Source organism: Pelophylax lessonae (genome assembly GCF_965119305.1).
Source record: "Pelophylax lessonae genome assembly, chromosome: 6".
Taxonomy (NCBI): Eukaryota; Metazoa; Chordata; class Amphibia; order Anura; family Ranidae; genus Pelophylax; species Pelophylax lessonae.
Window position 1 is genome coordinate 78645851 of NC_138773.1, and position 21546 is coordinate 78667396.

Below are 21546 nucleotides of genomic sequence, written 5' to 3' on the forward strand. Positions count from 1 at the left end.
CTATGCACAGCTGTCCCAAATTCTGCACTCTCCAGTTTTAGTAAATCAACCCCTATCTATAAAAAAAAAAATAATAATAATTTGTGTACAGTGTTGCATGACCGAGTAATTGTCAGCAAAACTATCACAGCACTAAAAATAGAAACATAGTCTGGTAATGAAGTATATACAGGTACGTGGTTAAGGATAAATGTTGTTTTTCTGCACTTATACTTTTCAACTGCTAAAGTTACTAAATCTGTATGTGCTTTATGTTCTTTTATATTGCAGCTTAGCCTATGTTCAACAGATTACCTGCTTCCTTTAATCATCATCGTAGATCACAATGACCATCACTAGTAACATATCTCGTCACTCTGAGGTAACCACTTTTATTTGTGCTTTTGGTAGTTCAAAGTTATTTCAGTATCTGAGAGTCATAAATTGTAATTAAGTAAATGAATATGGGACAATATATTGCAACCCTTTTGCTGCAAAGACCCAAAGCTATGGTATGCAGATCAACAGCAAGTCTTTCGCTTGTAAAGAATCTGGTAAAAGCAGGTGTAAACCTCAGTTGACTGACTGCTGTTGTTTCCTTGCTATTAGACCAGTATTGCTTAGAAAGACTGTAAGCCCTCCCTTTAAATTGTAAGCTCCATGAGCAGGGCCCTCATATTCCTTCCGTATTGAACTGTATTGTAATCGTACTGTCCCCCTTTACTTTGTAAAGCGCTGTGCAGGGTTTTTTTTCTCAGAGAATAGGAGCAGGTACTCCCCCTTTCCAAATCACCCCTTGTCTCCACCCCTGACCACCTCCGGGCACCATTCCTTGGTTCCATCCTTACCCACCTCCCAGTACCGCCCCTTTTAGAGAATGCAGAACCAAGTAACATTTGTGGTTCTAAGCCATTTGTATGGGATTTGTTAATGATAACAAGAAAAGCAGTAAAATAGATCCCCTGCAGCCAGGAACAATGGACCCCCAGCAACTGTAGTTACCCCCCAGCAACAATGGACCACTTGCAACAAAATACCAAAAAAAAAAAAAAACAGACCCCCGGCAGCAACAAAAATCTCCCCACAGCCACTATCAATTGACTCTCCAGCAGTCATCAATAATAGACCCCTCCCTCAACAGCAGATCACTCCCAGCAACAACTGACCCCCAAGCAACATGAGATTTAGCCCCCCCAGCAACAATAGACCCCCTGCAACAATAGACCCCCAGTGACAATAGATCCATTAATGACCGGCATGACTAGACCCTCCAGTCCACCTCAGCACTCCTTGCCATTACATACATTCAGTGCTGGAGGTGCCACAACTGCGTTCCCCTGCGCTCCCGCTGAAAAAAAGCCCTGGCACTGTGTAAACTGTTGGCGCTATAAAAATCTTTTATAATAATAATAATAATAATATTAATATTATCTAATGTCTGTGCCAATTTTAAGTCTCATGCATGTTTAGCTGAATTAAAAAATAAGTCCAGGCAAAACCTGCTCTGTGCCTGCAGCTGATCCGGTCCCTTGCTGCGTTGTCAGTGGTGGCTTCAGCATGGAGGCAGGTGCAAGAGAGGCACTCGACAACGGAAGCCCCATAGTAAGTCTATGGGTGACCCCACTTTCCATTCATTTCACAGCCATTGTCGGTCCTCTCCTGCACACAGCTTCCGTCGTTGGAGACCGGACCGGATCAGATGCAGAAAAGTTAAGTACAGCAATTTTTTTCTTTACAGGGTTAAATAGATTAGCTTTAGAATGTGGCACAGAGCAGGTTTAGCGTTAAGTTTTGTCTGAAATTATCCTTTAAAGAGGAGGTAAACCTCCAAAAAACAAAATTAAAAAAATAAAAACCTGAAAGACAAAGGCATAATAAGCTAAAATGCATCGCATATTAGCTCATTATGAAATACTTACCTTAGAATGAAGCCCCCGCAGTTGCGCCCGCACACCGCTTACATGGCCGACATGGTCACTTGTCTTCTTTGTGGGTTTGCGTCCTCCGCCCATCTGATTGGCTGGAGCCGCAATGACGTTACTCCTATGCATGCGCGTTTAAGCCGCCATTTACGGCACAGGGCTCTGAAGGAACGGGACGGTCGGCCGTTCCTTCAGAGCGCATGCACCTGTGATGTCACTGGCTGCATGGAAAGTACATATCTCCTAAACGGTGCATATTTAGGAGATATTTACAGTACCTGTAGGTAAGCCTTATCATAGGCTTACCTATAGGTACAAGTTACAGAGGAAGCTTTACTTCCTCTTTAAGTTTTTTTTTTCTGGAAACTGATAATCATAGAGGTATTCAGCAGTAGCATGACATTTACATCTATAACATTTAAAGACATTTTCATTTAATTAAAAACAGAAAAAAAGTGTTTTAGAGTTTCCCCGCTCAAGGAGAGCAGAATCGCTAAAAAATACTATCTTCAACAGAGTGAGCACTGAAGTTTGACAGTCTTTTGATACTGTGGTTCGATTTTCGTTTGAACGTTCATAGAAAAAACTTTTGTCACAACATGCTGAATCTTGGCTTCATTCTTCACATGACTTGGCTATTAATATTCCTGGCTATGCTCTCTTTTGGAAAGACAGGATAATACGGAGGGGTGGTGGTGTCTGTCTATGTGAGAAGTCATCTCAAACTGAGTGTGAAAGAGGACCTAGTTGATGGAGAGTGTGCTGAGTCTTAAGCAGTATGGATGGAAATGTACATGGGTGTGCGTAATACAAAGATTATCATTGGAGTTTGTTATAGACCTCTCAGTATTAATGAGGAGGTGGAGATTCAGCTCCTGGCACAGATAGAAAGGGCTGCAAGGGCTGGGACAGTGATAATAATGTGGGGTTTTAACTACCCAAACATTGACTGGAGTAATGGCACTGCTGGAACAGTTAAAGGGCAAAAATGTATAAACCTATTACAAGACAATTTTATGGTGCAGTTTATTGAGGCCCCTGCTAGAAATGATGCTCTGTAGGACCTGGTAATCTCAAACCATGCAGAAATTATTAATAATGTTCATATAAAAGAACATCTGGGTATCAGTGACCATAATATAATTTCATTTAATGTTAGCTGTAAGCAAAAAACGCATACAGGAAATATAAAAACACTTAACTTTAAGAGAGCAAATTTTCCAAGGATGAGGGCTGCTTTCCAGGATTTAGACTGGGAGGGAATATTGGCATTCATGAGCACCAAACAGAAATGGGAATTTTTCAAAAAGACTGTATGCAAACTCACTGCACAGTATATTCCCATGGGCAATATGTTTAAAAGGCTAAAAATAAAACCTATGTGGCTCATGGCCAAAGTTAGAAAAGCTGTAAATAATAAAAAAAGAGCTCTTAAAAATATAAAAATAAAGGAACACTATCATTGTTTAATTGTTATAAAGAATATAACAAAATATGGGAAAAGGAAATCCAGGACGCAAAAATTGAAAATGAATGACAGATTGCAAAAAATAGTAGGACAAACCCCAAAAAAATCTTAAATATAATAATAGTAAAAAGGTTAGGTCTGAGCATGTAGGCCTTTTACAAAATAATCAGGAGTGGGTAACTGGGGACAAAAAGAAGGCACATTTATTAAATACTTTCTTCAGCTCTGTGTTTACAAAGAAGCATGGGGGAGCCCATGACCATAATGAGGATGGCACTGGCACTGACACAGCCCCAAATTATCCACAATGGTTCAAAAGTGATATGGTCCAGAAATATTTAGACAGAATAAGGGTGGATAAAGTGGCATTCACCCACCCATCCTAAAAGAATTGAGGTCTGTAATTTCAAAGCCTTTGTTTCTAATTTTTAGGGACTAGTTAAGGACTGGAATAGTACCACTGGATTGGCGTAGGGCCAATGTGGTGCCTATATTTAAAAAGAAATCAAAGTCTTTGGCAAGTAACTATAGACCTGTTAGTTTATCTTCTATAGTCCGGAAGATACTGGAGAGTTTAATAGACCACATAGATGAGTTCTTTCTGGAAAAAAATATTTTAAGCAACAGACAGCATGGATTCATGAAAGACAGAAGTTGTCAAACAAACCTGATTTCTTTTTATGAGGAGGTAAGTAAAACCTTGGACACAGGGGTGTCTGTGGATGTAGTATACTTGGATTTTGCAAAAGCGTTTGACACAGTTCCCCACACACGGCTAATGTGTAAGGTAAAGTCTACAGGCTTGGAAAGATCAGTTTGTAAATGGATAGAAAATTGTCTAAAAGATAGAATTCAGAGAGTAGTGGTTAATGATTCTTACTCTGAATGGTCTAAAGTTATCAGTGGTGTACCCCAAGGTTCAGTGCTGGGACCCTTACTTTTTAATATCTTTATAAATGATATAGGGTCTGGGCAGGGCCGGTGCTAGACTATTTTACGCCCTAGGCAAGACCAGCTACTTGCGCCCCCCCCCTCAAAAAAAGAAAAAAAAAGGGAAATGGTTAAAAACTCCTCTATGTCATATCCAGTGACCCTGATCTAATGCTTCCTCCATGTTATGCTCTCATACCTAGTGACCCGCATATTCCTCCATGTCACACCCGGGGATCCTGATGTCCCTCCATGTCACACCCAGGGACCCTGATGTTTTTCCATGTCACACCCTGGTACCCCAATATTCCTCCATGTCATGCTGTGATACCCACTGACCCCAATGTTCCTCCATGTCACACGCAGGGACCCCGTGTTCCTCCATGTAATGCTGTCATACCCAGTGACCCCAATGTTCCTGTATGTCAGACCCTGATGTTCCTCCATGTCACACCTGGGGACCCTGATGTTTATCCATGTCACACCTGGGGACCCTAATGTTTCTCTGTGTCACATCTGGGGACCCAATTCCCCCATGGCACACCCAGGGATCCCATTTCCTCATGGCTCACCTGGTGACCCCGAACCCCGGTTACACCCAGTGACCCCTATCCCCCATGTCACACCTGGTGACTCTGATTCCCCATGGCACACCTGATGACCCCCATTCCCTTTCATACCAGGGATGCTCCATGTAACACCCAGGGACCCCGATCCCCTGTTCTGGGCACACTCACTGGGCGGTATGAAGAGAGTGGCCCGCACTCTGCCCTCCCTCACTGTGATCCTGCTGATTCCTTCTCCCAGGACACTCCTCTCCTGGACCACAGAGCACCCCCAGCATTCGTTCTGGGGTTGAAGTGATATACCATCATGTTATTATGTCATGTCACGTTATGAGTCATTGAGATCAATAGATATTGAAGTTATTGGAGCCCCCATGTTTCCCCTTGTTGGGGTTTTAATGTCTGTATATGTAATTTGTCAATAAAATATATTTTTATCATATTTTTTCATTCACTTACTATTCACTGTGCTGCCCTAAAACCCACTGGGGGTAGATACTTTGGTATCAATTGTTTTCCAGTGCAGAGAGTCACTTCCTGCCCGGGGTTAAGGCCGCTCAGCTCCAGCCGAAGAGGATCATCATTCAGGCAGCACGCTGGTGGACTCACTTCCTGCCTCTTTGGGCCCCCTAACAGTGGTGGAAAACCAGGGCCTGGTAGTTCCGCACTGCCCAAGACACCTGGCATCTTCCACTGCCCCTTCTTCCTCCCCCACGGCTGCCCCTCCCCTTGGCTCACAAGGATCATTCATGATGGAGAGAGAGTGCCGACTCATGGCTGCGCCCCTAGGTGGCAATGTGCCCTAGGCGACTGCCTAGTTTGCCTAGTGGAAGCACAGGCCCTGGGTCTGGGATTAAAAGTACCATTTCAGTATTTGCAGATGACACCAAGCTTTGCAGTGGAATAAGTTCCTTACAGGATGTCTCCAACTTACAAGCTGACCTCAATGCACTGTTTCATTGGGCAAATATGTGGCAAATGAGGTTTAATGTTGATAAATGTAAAGTTATGCACTTGGGAGCTAAGAATATGCATGCATCATACATACTAGGGGGAGTACAACTGGGGGAATCCATAGCGGAGAAGGATCTGGATGTTCTGGTAGATCCTAAGCTTAATAATAGCATGCAATGCCAAGCTGTGGTGTCCAAAGCAAGCAAAGTCCTTTCTTGTATTAACAGAGGTATGGACTCCAGAGAGAGAGATATAATTTTGCCCCTGTACAAATCATTAGTAAGACCTCATCTAGAATATGCAGTTCAGTTTTGGGCACCAGTTCTTAAAAAGGATATTGAGGAACTGGAGGAAGTGCAGAGAAGGGCAACCAAACTGATAAGAGGCATGGAGGAGCTCAGCTATGAACAAAGATTAGAGGAACTGAATTTATTCCCTCTTGTGAAGAGGAGATTAAGGGAAGATATGATCAACATGTATAAATACATAAGGGGTCCATATAGTGAACTTGGTGTTGAGTTATTTACTTTAAGGTCAACACAGAAGACAAGGGGGTACTCTTTATGTCTAGGTGAAAACCGATTTGATCTCCAAATACGGAAAGGTTTCTTCAACGTAAGAGCTGTGAAAATGTGGAATAGACTCCCTCCAGAGGTGGTTCTGGCTATCTCACTAGATTGCTTTAAAAAGGCCTGGATTCTTTCCTGGGTGTACATAATACAACTGGGTACTAATATTTATAGGTAAAGTTGATCCAGGGAATATCCGATTGCCTCTCAGGGGATCAGGAAGGAATTTTTTTCCCCTGCTGTGGCAAATTGGATCATGCTTTGCTGGGGTTTTTTCGCCTTCCTCTGGATCAACTGCGGGTCTAGGATTGTGTATATCGGATTGTATGGTTGGGTTTTCTTTACTGTTTTTTATTGGTTGAGCCAGATGGACTTGTGTTTTTTTTTCAACCTGACTAACTATGTAACTATGTAACATTCTATCTTGCCATTATTGGGGTTGATTTACTAAAGGGAAAAATACCAGTAGATCACGGCCAGGTTACTGGTAGATCGCAGTCTGGGCTTGTTGACCTGCCATCCCAATGCATCAGAGTGGAATGCAGAGGGACTTATTTTAAAGCTGTAGTAGGGAACAAGAGTTGCATAAGCCCATGTCTCCTCTGTAGTGCCAGCTCCTGTCCCATACAGAGTAATAACAACTTCACTCCATCTCTTATCCCGGCTAGTGGTTTTCAGAGTGGTGCCAGCAGCAGGTAAGAAGAGATCTTCAGGTCAGTGTGAAGCAATACACTGGGCATAATAGTATAGGGCTGCTTTCACACTGATTTGCTGCAGTTTACCCAGACCGTGGGTGCCGTGCGTTGTACATGCAGCTTTTCTGTAGGTTTGTTGTGCTTAGCCATAGACTTTTATTATATCCTGTGGGTTTGGTGCAGTTTTTCAATGCAAGAGTTTTGGTGCGCTTTCAAAGTGCACCACACCTGTGGGATATAGTAGAAGCCTATGGCAAAGCTCGGCTAACCCAGGAAAGTCGCAGCACCTCAGTGTGAATGCAGCCTTATAGAGGGCTCAGAATACTAAGGGTTAATTTACATTTGCAGTTTTTGGGGGGGGGGGGGGCGGCGGTAAAACCCCACAGTTAAGACATATTTTTACCAACCACACCCCTTTAAGCTGCATGGCCAGGGGTGTACACATGTTGCAGCCGCAGCAGGAGTTATACACCCTGTCATGGTTGGTGGGTGTAGCACCTGCCAAGCAAGGCCTATTCAAGTGGCGAGCACCCTTGTGCAGTACAGCCAACAAGGGGTTAAAGCATGCAGCATTGTGCTGCTTTCTCACCACCTGCTTTAACCCCTTGGACCCCGCAGAAGCATGCAGTTGTGGGGTGCTTGCAGAGTGGCCCCCCTTTACTTGAATGGGTCACGATTGGCAGGCAGTAGCGCTCACCAAAAGCACCAACTTTTACGTGTGAATGAGCCCTAACGATGCTGCTGCCAATTGGAACTAAGGGCTCATTCATAAGTGCAACAGGCATGGCTGCTTCTCTGAAAAGTGTGATTGACAGGTGGTGAGGAGGAGATATGTTGCCTCCTCACCACCTGATTTAAACCCATGATTGCCATGCAATTCGGTAGTATGGCAACTGGACGTATTAATCAGGTGTGAGGAGGCGACACTGTGCCCAGTGATCTCTGACTTCTCCCATGTTGTTCAGGTGGAACTCCACCTCTAGAAGGTTGCCTACTACTCTAGAGTTTAGTAAATGAGCAGAAACTCTGCTGACTTCCATCATCCAGTCATATGCAAGTAAAAATGCTATTTTTTTTTTTTTTATTTTCCTTGCACGTGATTGGGTATTCTTTATAAAGTGAAGCCTTACCTCATTTACTAAGCTCTGGAGCAACTGCACTTGCAGAGGGGAACTGCACTTTGCAAAGTGCACAGCCTATTTTCCTTTAGTAAATCAACCCCATGGAGTCAACTATGTTTTATTGAAAGCCATTAAAATTGTATCCAGACCTGATGTTTGAATGGAATCCCAGACCTATTAACCTCTTCCCACCCGCTCTTTAGCCAAAAGACAGCTACAGTGTGGGTTTACATTGCCGGGAGGGCGCCCATGGATGTCCTCCTGTGATTGTGCTGCCCGCGTGCCCCACAACTGGTGATCACAGATAAGGGTGAAGGGCCAATCACAGCAGCCCTTTACTATGTGATCAGCTGTGTCCAATGACAGCTGATCATGATGTAAACACAACCCGGTTATTGGCATTCCTTTCCTCATGCTGACAGCACGAGGAGAGGAGAAGAGAGCCGATAACAGACTTCAGACATCTACACTGATAATCAGGGCACTGATTATCAGTATCCTGATTATCAGTGCAGTCCCAACAGTACCCACCATTGCAGTCCCAACAGTGCCCACCAGCGCTGCCTACAAGTGCCCACCAATGCTGCCTATCAGTGCCCACCAGTGCTGCCAATCTGTGCATTTGAGCCTTCAGTGCTTCTCTATTACCTGGTTGATCCTGCAGCTCTCATCTCCCTGGTAGTAAACTGACCACACTAAGCATAGCATCCGAAATGAGATAGTGTGGTGAGTTTACGTTTCCTGTTATCTGGCTGTTAGAGACAGATATGCTGTGCAAGTGTATAGCATTCACAAAATGTACTTCTTATTAATGCTAGACATAAAATATTTAACTTTACTAATGTAAGAACAGCTGCCCTATGGTCTCAACCCTTCGAGTGTCTGAGTACATGGATTAAATACGTGTACTCTACAGGCTGTATAACTATGCATCCTTTTTATTGAATGTTAAATGATCTTGAGCTGTATTTGACTTCTTTGTAATTGTATTTAACCTCTAAGGCTAGGTTCACACTTGTGCAACCCGTGTTCCGCAGGTCGGGTAGGCCATTCATTTCAATGGGCTGCCCTACTCACAGAAATTCAGGTAAAGAAGTCTCTGACCCTTTTTATTAAAATTTTGCTGCAAAGAACTTCAGGTGTCTTGCTGATGCATAGGGGCACCATTAGGAATTAATGGCACCCCGCCCATCTGCTAATAAGCAGCATGTTTTACATGCGGGTCGGGAAAGCATGCGATTTTGTGAAATTTTGTTTGACATGTTGTATGTTTGAATTCATAATGAAAACATTTGCAAATAATATTTGGTATAAAAGAAAAGAAAAGTGGAGTTATCATGTTGGCTATGGTGTCTGGCAGGGGTATCTGGATTACAAGACAGGCTGAACAAAAATTGCATATTCTTTAGCCATTAAGGCAGTTTGTTTTCCTAACAGTATATTTAACTTTTTTAACAAGGTTAGGCACACTAGTTATGGCTTTCTATCCATCTAATCTAGTGAATCTATCTAATCATGTGACAACACTGAAGAAATGACACTTTGCTACAATGTAAAGTAGTGAGTGTACAGCTTGTATAACAGTGTAAATTTGCTGTCCCCTCAAAATGACTCAACACACAGCCATTAATGTCTAAACCTCTGGCAAGAAAAGTGAGTATACCCCTAAGTTAAAATGTCCAAATTGGGCCCAAAGTGTCAATATTTTGTTTGGCCACCATTATTCTCCAGCACTGCCTTAACCCTCTTGGGCATGGAGTTCACCAGAGCTTTAGAGGTTGCCACTGGAGTCCTCTTCCACTCCTCCATGACGACATCATGGAGCTGGTGGATGTTAGAGACCTTGTGCTCCTCTACCTTCCGTTTGAGGATGCCCCACAGATGCTCAATGGGGTTCAGGTCTGGAGACATGCTTGGCCAGTCCATCACCTTTACCCTCAGCTTCTTTAGCAAGGCAGTGGTCATCTTGGAGGTGTGTTTGGAATCATGTTGGAATACTGGCCTGCGGCCCAGTTCCTGAAAGGAGGGGATCTTCACTATGTCACAGTGCATGTTGGCATTCATGGTTCCCTCAATGAACTGTAGCTCCCCAGTGCTGGCAGCACTAATACAGCCCCAGACCATGACACTCCCACCACCATGCTTGACTGTAGGCAAGACACAATTGTCTTTGTACTCCTCACCTGGTTGCCACCACACACGCTTGACACCATCTGATCCAATAAGTTTATCTTGGTCTCATAAGACCACAGGACATGGTTCCAGTAATCCATGTCCTCGGTCTGCTTGTCTTCAGCAAACTGTTTGCGGGCTTTCTTGTGCATCGTCTTTAGAAGCGGCTTCCTTCTGGGACAACAGCCATGCAGACCAATTTGATGCAGTGTGCGGCATATGGTCTGAGCACTGACAGGCTGACCCCCCACCCCTTCCACCTCTGCAGGAATTCTGGCAGCACTCAAACGTCTATTTCCCAAAGACAACCTCTGGATTTGACGCTGAGCAGGTGTGGTCAACTTCTTTGGTCAACCATGGCGAGGCCTGTTCTGAGTGGAACCTGTCCTGTTAAACCACTGTATGGTCTTGGCCATTGTGCCGCAGCTCAGTTTCAGTGTCTTGGCAATCTTCTTATATCCTAGGCCATCTTTATGTAGACACCAAATCTTTTTTTTAGATCCTTAGAGAGTTCTTTGCCATGAGATTCCATGTTGAACTTCCAGTGACCAGTATGAGAGAGTGAGAGCGATAACACCATATTTAACACACCTGATCCTCATTCACACCGAGACCTTGTAACACTAAGGAGTCATGACACCGGGGAGGGAAAATGCCCAATTTGGACACTTTCACTTAGGGGTGTACTCACTTTTGTTGCCAGCGGTTTAGATATTAATGGCTGTGTGTTGAGTTATTTTGAGGGGACAGCAAATTTACACTGTTATCCAAGCTGTACACTCACTACTTTACATTGTAGCAAAGTGTCATTTCTTCAGTGTTGTCACATGAAAAGGTATAATAAAATATTTACAAAAATGTGAGGGGTGTACTCACTTTTGTGGGATACTGTATGTGTGTGTGTATATGTATATATATATATATATATATATATATATATATATATATATATATACAGCTGCAAGAAAAAGTATGTGAACCCTTTGGAATAATATGGATTTCTGTACAAATTGGTCATAAAATGTGATCCAATCATCATCATCTAAGTCACAACAATAGACAATCACAGTCTGCCTAAACTAATAACACATAAAGAATGAAATGTTGCCATGTTTTTATTGAACACACCATGTAAACATTCACAGTGCAGGTGGAAAAAGTATGTGAACCCTTGGATTTAATAACTGGTTGAACCTCCTTTGGCAGCAATAACTTCAACCAAACGTTTCCTGTAGTTGCAGATCAGATGTGCACAACGGTCAGGAGTAATTCTTGACCATTCCTCTTTACAGAACTGTTTCAGTTCAGCAATATTCTTGGGATGTCTCGTGTGAATCGCTTTCTTGAGGTCATGCCACAGAATCTCAGTCGGGTTGAGGTCAGGACTCTGACTGGGCCACTTCAGAAGGCGTATTTTCTTCTGTTTAAGCCATTCTGTTGTTGATTTACTTCTATGCTTTTGGTCATTGTCCTGTTGCAACACCCATCTTCTGTTGAGCTTCAGCTGGTAGACAGATGGCCTTAAGTTCTCCTGCAAAATGTCTTGATAAACTTGGGAATTCATTTTTCCTTCGATGATAGCAATCCGTCAAGGCCCTGACGCAGCAAAGTAGCCCCAAACCATGATGCCCCCACCACCATACTTCACAGTTGGGATGAGGTTTTGATGTTGGTGTGCTGTGCCTCTTTTTCGCCACACATAGATTTGTGTGTTTCTTCCAAGCAACTCAACTTTGGTTTCATCTGTCCACAGAATATTTTGCCAGTACTGCCGTGGAACATCCAGGTGCTCTTGTGCAAACTGTAAATGTGCAGCAATGTTTTGTTTGGACAGCAGAGGCTTCCTCTGTGGTATCCTCCTATGAAATCCATTCTTGTTTAGTGTTTTACGTATTGTAGATTCGCTAACAGGGATGTTAGCATTTGCCAGTGACTTTTGTAAGTCTTTAGCTGACACTCTAGGATTCTTCTTCACCTCATTGAGCAGTCTGCGCTGTGCTCTTGCAGTCATCTTTACAGGACGGCCACTCCTAGGGAGAGAAGCAGCAGTGCTGAACTTTCTCCATTTATAGACAATTTGTCTTACCGTGGACTGATGAACAGCAAGGCTTTTGGAGATACTTTTATAACCCTTTCCAGATTTATGCAAGTCAACAATTCTTAATCGTAGGTCTTCTGAGAGCTCGTTTGTGCGAGGCATCATTTACATCAGGCAATGCTTCTTGTGAAAAGCAAACCCAGAACTGGTGTGTGTTTTTTATAGGGCAGAGCAGCTGTAACCAACACCTCCAATCTCATCTCATTGATTGGACTCCAGTTGGCTGACATCTCACAATTAGCTCTTGGAGATGTCATTAGTCTAGGGGTTCACATACTTTTTCCACCTGCACTGTGAATGTTTACATGGTGTGTTTAATAAAAACATGGCAACATTTCATTCTTTATGTGTTATTAGTTTAAGCAGACTGTAATTGTCTATTGTTTTTGACTTAGATGATGATCAGATCACATTTTATGACCAATTTGTGTAGAAATCCATATCATTCCAAAGGGTTCACATACATTTTCTTGCAGCTATATATATATATATATACAGGGGCGTAACTACAGGGGTTGCAGGGGTTGCGATTGCTACCGGGCCCCATGCTCCAGGGGGCCCAGTAGCAAACCAGTGGGTGAACTTCCAGGATTGCAAAAGTCACACTTGCGACCGGGCCCTGGCATTGCACCACTGTGGGGAGGCCCAAAGATTGCAGGAAGGGAGCCCACTGCAGAACTTGTGAAAGGATCCTGCTGCAGGACCGTAATAAAAGGCCATGCAACGAGAGTAAAGAGCCCCAGGATTAGTGGGAAGAGCCCTGGGCTTGAAGGGAAGGGCCCCGGCCAGGGATCTGGGGGGGCCCTTCATGGTTTCTTGCATCGGGGCCCTGAAGGCTCTAGTTACGCCTCTGTATATATATATATATATATATATATATATATATATATATATATATTTTTTTTTTTTATTGGCTAACATAGACTTGAAAAAGAGTCTTTATGACTTGCAGGAAAAACAGGTTGATTTTTACCAGTTGCTTATCTGCTCGCTATAACCACCTTTAACACGCATGCATGTCCTATAAATGTTTTGACAACATAACATTCGTTACTGCGCTTTGTGGGGAACTGTTCAGTTACAGTTGTTTTATCTTAAATTTTTGTCAACAAAGCGTGCAATTCTTGTAACGGTTTATTGCTATCAAGGTTTAAAAGTTTCTCTGTATCTTTGAAACAAATAGCTGTAAACTGTAAAACTTTCAGCTTTACAAAACAGTCAGAGAAATAATAATAAAAAACAAATAAAAATAACAAAAAAATGTACAGATTATAAGGGATAGAGTCCATGGTTGAGTTTGTGTAAGAAAACCATTTTTACGAGTTCAGGAACTGTTGAATTCTGAGAATTCACCTGTTACAAGAGGGATGGGGAAAATGGGAAAACGTCATTGTGACATTACTGGTACTGCAAGGCAGGCTTTGGGCTTCATTTACCAAAGGTGTAGATGCTGTTCACTTAAAGTGTAAGTAAACCCTAACCATACACTCTTTATATTTGCTTCCTTTTAATCTGTTAACTATACCATTGGATGTGTTTCGTTATATCTGTTTGATAACTGCAAAAATAAAGATGATCAAAAAAAAAAAAGGATATTGAAGCTATCCTGTGCAGACTTCCTGTGTTAAGCCCTCTTATCATGGATTAGCCAATGATTCGCCTTTGTGTTGTAGAGATCTGAGAGTGGGAGTGGTTAAAGCGGAGTTCCACCCTATTTTACAACTTTGCACCTTCCGTTAGCTTAAAACAACCTGAAAAAGGATTGGATAGTTATTATTTTTTTTTGTTTCACTTACCTTATTTTTTCTGAAAATTAACTTACCTTCCTTCCACTTCCTCCCTCTGCGGCCACGGCCCCTGACGTCACTTCCTCCTTTGCATTGACTCCTGGGAGATGAGCGTCATCAATCCTAAGAGTCAATGCGCCTGCACCGGTGTCACTCGTCACTTCCGGTTCAGGCGCGTCATTCCCTGCTGAATCAATTAGAACAGCTTCTGGGCATGCGCAGAACCAGCTGCGGGAAGACGTGCCTGCACCGGAAGTGACAAGCAGGGCATTCTGGGATTCCGACATCACGGAAGAGGACATGAAGAGGGACCTACGGGTTCAGCTGCCCACAACGCAGATGGCAGCGCTAGACAAGAAATTTTCAAGGTAAGTTTTTCTTCTTACAGTTAACCTAAACAGGGGACAGTTCAGAGGCTATCGTTGTTTAAATGCACTAGCCCTGACTGTCCTAGGGGTATTTTTAGTTCAAAAATGTATTTTAGGGTGGAACTCCGCTAAAGTCTTGTTTTTTTTTTAGTACCATTCATATCTGTGCGACTTCAATGTAGTCCCTGCACTACTTTGGTCCGACTTTGATGTCACTTGAGGTCCACAGATTACACAGGCATTGCTTCAAGTCACGTCAAAGTCGCTCAACTTTCAGGTTGTACAAGCGTGAAAGGGTCTTTACCCGCTCTGTGTAATGGTTTTGCACAGAGCAGCCCCGATCCTCTTCTTCTCAGGTCCCCCGCCGGCGCTCCTGCCCCCCCGCCAAGTGCCCCCACAACAAACAGCTTGCTATGGGGGCACCCAAGCCGAGCCATTGCTCTGTGTGTCCATTCAGACACAAAGCCACAGCTCGGCCCGACCCCTCTATCTCCTCATTGGCTCACTGACTTTGATTGACAGCACCAGGAGCCAATGACACCCGCTACTGTGTCTTAGCCAATCAGGAGGGAGAGTCCTGGACAGCCAAGTCTCTAGTGCAAAATCGCTGGTTTGAAATGGGGCTCAGGTAAGTATTAGGTCTTCAGTCTGTATATGCAGTAAAGCATGCTTGTTATACTCACTGTGGAACCTAAGGGGTAATCTTCTGCATTGTGTAAAAAGGCTGCTTGATCCTGTATGCACAGATCCTCCTCTACTTTCACTAACTCCATAACAGATCCAGATAAGACAGAGCCTTTAGAGTCAGGTTGCATATGCTCAGTTTGGTGTGTATTGCTAGAGAGTTTCTTTTTTTCTTGGGAGAGTCCATGAGATCAGCACAGGGCCAAGACAGGCCAAGCTTAATCAGGAAATGATAGAAGTCACAAGACTGTTATATACTGCTGATTAGAAAAGGTATGTATCCATTTATATTTACTAAAAGTATTGCATTTCCATGTTCTGTGTATTGTGGGAGACCATATATTAAAAGCAGGGTAATGGGTTTAGTAACACTTTAATGCATACAATGCATTAGGATAAAAAAACCTTCTGCCTTTAGAACCACTTGAAATATTTTAGCAAAAGACATTGGGCAGGGCTGACACCACTCACTGAACAAAAGAGCTGTTTTTTTTCAGCTCACAACAGTATTTCAAAGCATTGTGCATTTCTGGCAGGTTATCAGGTGTTTTGCTGTACTTGCAGGGATAATACACTGGAAAATGTACATGTATTGCAGAAATGTACAGCATGTGTTTTTTTTTTTTTTTTTTGCCCTGACATACACTTTAACAAAGTAAAAATTCCATTAGCTTAGCAAATAAGGTATAACAGTGTTCACCTCCAAATTTTATGCACATTTTCACCTCATTTACTAAGCTAATGGAACTTTCACTTTGCACAATTAATTTTGTCTTAGCTTAGGCTCCGTTCACATACTGGCATCTCAGATCATGGGGAGAATCGCCGCTATTCTGCCCGCGATCCCGAATCATTGCAAATTGCTGGACGCCCGTGTGATTTCCGTGACTTCTTGTAGAAGTTCTTGTACTTTCTTTGGGCGACAGGCATCCAGCGATTCTTTTTGTGTGATTTTACCATGATTCGTCAGGCGACAATCGCGGTGAAATAGTGCCGCATTTGGGGTGCCATTGTGAGTCACAGGAATCGCACGGGCATCCCATGATTTGCAATAATTTGGGATTCTGCCCGTGATCCAAGAGACCAGTATGTGAACAGAGTCTTAGTTAATGAGATGAAGCTGTGCTGACTTTAATCATTCAATCCTGTGTGCGCAAAAAAGTAAAAAACCCTTTACTTTACTAACTTTACTAACTTCACTAAGCTAAGTGAAGCTTCAATATGCAAAGTGAAAACTCTTTACTACATTAGTAAATCAAGTTCATTGCAATCTGTGGGTGTTTTTAAGAGATGTTAGGGCCAATTTATTTACTAATCAATCCTTTAAAGTACAAACATTGTGGGAGAGGCTGTTGTCACTGTCCCATTGCCTAAAATACTAGTTTACTGGCCTGTTGACATTAATTATAAGTCAATGACCTGGAATAAGCATGCAGCAAATAAACATTGGAGATTTCTTTGAATTTGATTTATCAAAGGACTAAAGATGGTCACATTGCAAAGTGAATTTGCACTTAGCTTCCTGAATGAGGTGAAGCTAAGTAAAGTTAATTTTGCAAAGAATACCCAATTACGTGCAAGAAAAATAAGAAATATATTTGCTGTCATATAAATAGATGTTTGAAGTCACCAGAGCTTCACATCAGTCAATAAGCTAAGTAAACTATCATTACTAACCTTCGTAAATAAGAGGAAGCTATGTTGAGTTGTCTTTGGGAAATAGACATATGAGTGCTGCCAGCATTGCTGCAGAGGTTGAAGGGGTGGGGGGGGGGGGGGGGTCAGCCTGTCAGTGCTCAGACCATACGCTGCATACTGCATCAAATTGGTCTGCATAGCTGTTGTCCCAGAAGGAAGCCTCTTCTAAAAATGATGCACAAGAAAGCCCGCAAACATTTTGCTGAAGACAAGCAGACTAAAGACATGGATTATTGGAACCATGTCCTGTGGTCTAATGAGACCAAGATAAACGTATTTGGTTCAGATGGTGTCAAGCGTGTGTGGCGGCAACCAGGTGAGGAGTGCAAAGACAAGTGTGTCTTGCCTACAGTCAAGCATGGTGGTGGGAGTGTCATGGTCTGGGGCTGCATGAGTGCTTCCGGCACTGGGGAGCTACAGTTCATTGAGGGAACCATGAATGCCAACATGTACTGTGACATACTGAAGCAGAGCATAATCCCCTCCCTTCAGAGACTGAACCACAGGGCAGTATTCCAACATGATAACGACCCCAAACACACCTCCAAGACGACCACTGCCTTCTAAAAAACCTGAGGGTAAAGGTGATGAACTGGTCAAGCATGTCTCCAGACCTAAACCCTATTGAGCATCTATGGGGCATCCTCAAACGGAAGTTGGAGGAGCGCAAGGTCTCTAACCTCCACCAGTTCCGTGAGGACTCCAGTGGTAGCCTGTGAAGCTCTGGTGAACTCTATGCCCAAGAGGGTTAAGGCAGTGCTGGAAAATAATGGTGGCCACACAAAATATTGACACTTTGGGCCCAATTTGGACATTTTCACTTAGGGGTCTACTCACTTTTGTTGCCAGCGGTTTAGACATTAATGGCTGTGTGTTGAGTTTTTTTGAGGGGACAGCAAATTGACACTGTTTACTGGACTATTGATCATCGGAAGTTTGGACTTTTATTTATTTTTGTACTTTTTCAATATTTTTTGTTTTTGCTACATCATTTTTGTATTCTGAAGGAAGGGAGTAAAAAGAGAAGTTCATTGTTTTGGTTTACATAAACTTTAACCACTTTAACACCGGAGGATTTTCCTGCTTAACCTTCCTAGCGGTATTCCCGAGCGTGACTCGGGGTTAAATTTTAGAGCCAAAAGCGGTAACCCCGAGCCACACTCAGGGTACCGTTAGGAAGATCGCTGGATCCTGGTAGAGGTTTTACTTACCTTTTCTCCGGGATCCAGCGAAGAATGCGGGCGGTATGCGGCGGCGGAGCTTCCTCCCGATCGTCTGCGAGCCCCGGCTTCCGTCTCCGGCGACATGACGTTCGCAGGGGAGTGGAACCGGCGGCAAATTCAAATGTAAAACACACCAAACACACTGATACCATTCAAAATAAAAGAAATTCACATTACATTGCCCCCCAGTGCCCTTTCCTGCAATTTTACTGTACTTTTTATGTAAATATATACATATATATATACGTAATTCTTGTGAATGAGCAGCCCAAACCAACTGTATACATTATATATATATATATATATATATATATAATATATGTATAAATAATATATGTATACATATATATAATAAATGTATACAGTTGGTTTGGGCTGCTCATTCACAAGAATTACATGCAAAATAATGGTACCGCTTTCAGCACCTAAAATCCAAAAGAATCATACCGCCAGGTAGGTTAATGTCCAGGCCACTTTTTTCAACTCAGCACTGTGCAACTTTAACTGAAAATTGCGCGGTCATGCAATGCTGTACCCAAACAAAATTTACGTCCTTTTTTTCCCACAAACAGAGCTTTCTTTTGGTGGTATTTTATCACCTCTGCGCTTTTTATTTTTTGCGATATTAATAAAAAAAGAGCGAAAATTTTGAGAAAAAATTACATTTTCAACTTTGTCTTTTAAAAAATATCCAATATACTCAATTTATGTCATATATTTTGGCCAAAATGTATTAAGCTACATGTCTTTGACAAAAAAAATTCAATGAGCGTATTTTTATTGGTTTGCGCAAAAGTTATAGCGTCTACAAACTATGGTGTAAATACTGGAATTTACGCAGCTTTAATTTCTGACTGCCTATCTCATTTCATGAAGTGCTAAAATGGCAGGGCAGTACAACCCCCCCCCCCCCAAATTACCACTTTTTGGAAAGTAGACATCCTAAGGAATGTCCTGAGAGGCATGTTGAGCTCATTTAATATTTCATTTTTTTGTCACAGGTGTTTGAAAAATGACTAAAAAAAGTTTTTTTTTTTTTACACAAAGTTGTCATTGAAATTATATTTGCTCACGCATGCCATGGGTATATGTGTAATTACACCCCAAAATATATTCTGCTGCTTCTCCTGAGTACAGGGATACCATATATGTGAGACTTTGTGGGAGCCTAGCTGTGTATGGGACCCCGAAAATCAATCCCCACCATCAGAATTTCAAAGGTCGTTCATTTTTTATTGCATTTTCTCACTACCTATAACGGTTTAGGAGGCCCCGAAATGTCAAAATACCACAAAACCCCCCCAAATGACCCAATTTTGGAAAGTAGACACCCCAAGCTGTTTTCTGAGAGACATGGTGAGTCCATGGAATATTTTATATTTTGCCACAAGTTTTGGAAAAATTTTATTTTTTTTAAATTTTTTTTAACACAAAGTTGTCACTAAAAGATACACTTCTCACACATGACATGGGTATATGTGGAATGACACCCCAAAATACATTCTGCTACTTCTCCTGAGTATGGGGATACCACATGTGTGAGACTTTTTGTGAGCCTAGCTGTGTACGGGACCCCGAAAATCAATCACCACTTTCAGGTTTTCTAATGGCGTAAATTGTGCATTTCACCACCGCACTACCTGTCACAGTTTGGGAGGCCCGAAATTTCAAGATAGCACAAAACCTCCCCAAATGACCCCATTTTGAAAAGTAGACACCCCAAGCTATCTGCTGAGAGGCATGGTGAGTCCATGGAATATTTTATATTTTGCCACAAGTTTCGGGAAAATTATATTTTTTTTTATTTTTTTTTAACACAAAGCTGTCACTAAAAGATAAATTGCTCACACATGCTATGGGTATATGTGGAATGACACCCCAAAATACATTCTGCTGCTTCTCTTGAGTACAGGGATACCACATGTGTGAGACTTTTTGGGAGCCTAGCTGTTTACAGGACCCCGAAAACCAATCACCACTTTCAGATTTCTAATGGCGTAAAGTGCATTTCACCTCCGCACTACCTGTCACAGTTTCGGAGGCCCTAAAATGTCAAGATAGCACAACCCCCCCCCCCAAATTACCCCATTTTGCAAAGTAGACACCCCAAACTATTTGCTGAGAGGCATGGTGAGTCCATGGAATATTTTATATTTTTCCACAAGTTCCGGGAATATATTATTTTTTTTTTGTTTTTTTACACAAAGTTGTCACTAAATGATATATTGCTCACACATGCCATGGGTATATGTGAAATGACAACCCAAAATACATTCTGCTGTTTCTCCTGAGTACAGGTAGGATTGGCAGCAAGGATGGGAAATTTCATTATAATGGGGGACTTTAATTATCCAGATATAGACTGGGCAGAAGGAACCGCACACTCAGCCAAGGCTCGGCAGTTCCTAAATGTTTTGCAGGACAATTTCATGGGTCAGATGGTAAATGCACCGACAAGAAACAATGCGGTACTTGACCTACTGATTACCAACAATACAGACCTGCTCATGGATATAGAGATACGGGGCAACTTAGGAAACAGTGACCATAGGTCAATTAGTTTCAGTATTAATCATAGTAATAGGAAACATATGGGTAATATAAGAACACTGAATTTCAAAAGAGCCAATTTCCCAAAACTGCGCTCTCTGCTAGAAAATATCAAATGGGATAGAACCCTGGGAACAAAGAACACGGAGGAAAAATGGGAGTGCTTCAAGAGCATACTAAACAAAGGGATTGACCAGTGCATTACAAAGGGAAATAAATTTAAAAAGGCAAAACTAAACCCTGGGTGGCTAAACTCCAACTTAAAAATGCATGTTAATGCTAAAGAAAAGGCCTTCAAAAAATACAAGACTGAGGGGTCATTGGCAGCATTCAGGCATTACAAAGAGTGTAATAAGAAATGTAAAGACGAAATCAGGGCGGCTAAAATAGAACACGAGAGACATATAGCGGAAGAGAGTAAAAATAATTCTTTAAGTATAAAAACAGTAAGAAAGCGAGGCCAGAACACATTGGCCCCATAAAAGACGACAAGGGAGATTTGGCCACAGAGGACAGGGAAAAGGCGGTAGTGTTAAATCATTTCTTCTCTTCAGTCTTCACAAAAGAATCGGGAGGCTACACTAACCCAGCTTGTAAGGCCAAACTAAATAGCACACCTCAGGAAGTACCACATTGGCTAACAGAAGATAGACTTAGAACTAAACTAGAGAAACTTAACATAAATAAATCAACGGGACCGGATGGCTTGCACGCGAGGGTTCTTAAAGAGCTCAGCCAGGTGATTGCCAGACCATTATTCAT

The 21546-nt window shown here is 42.4% G+C and overlaps 1 protein-coding gene across 1 annotated transcript in view; it reads left to right on the top strand.

The window, feature by feature from the left end:
• Positions 1 to 270: 270 nt before the first annotated feature.
• Positions 271 to 21546, top strand: part of SCNN1B (sodium channel epithelial 1 subunit beta) — a 148507-nt gene continuing 127231 nt past the window's right edge. Inside the window, exon 1 of the mRNA XM_082260268.1 lies at positions 271 to 361. Coding sequence (XP_082116394.1) covers positions 326 to 361 — 36 coding nt within the window. The 5' untranslated portion in view covers positions 271 to 325. The remainder of the gene's footprint in view (positions 362 to 21546) is intronic.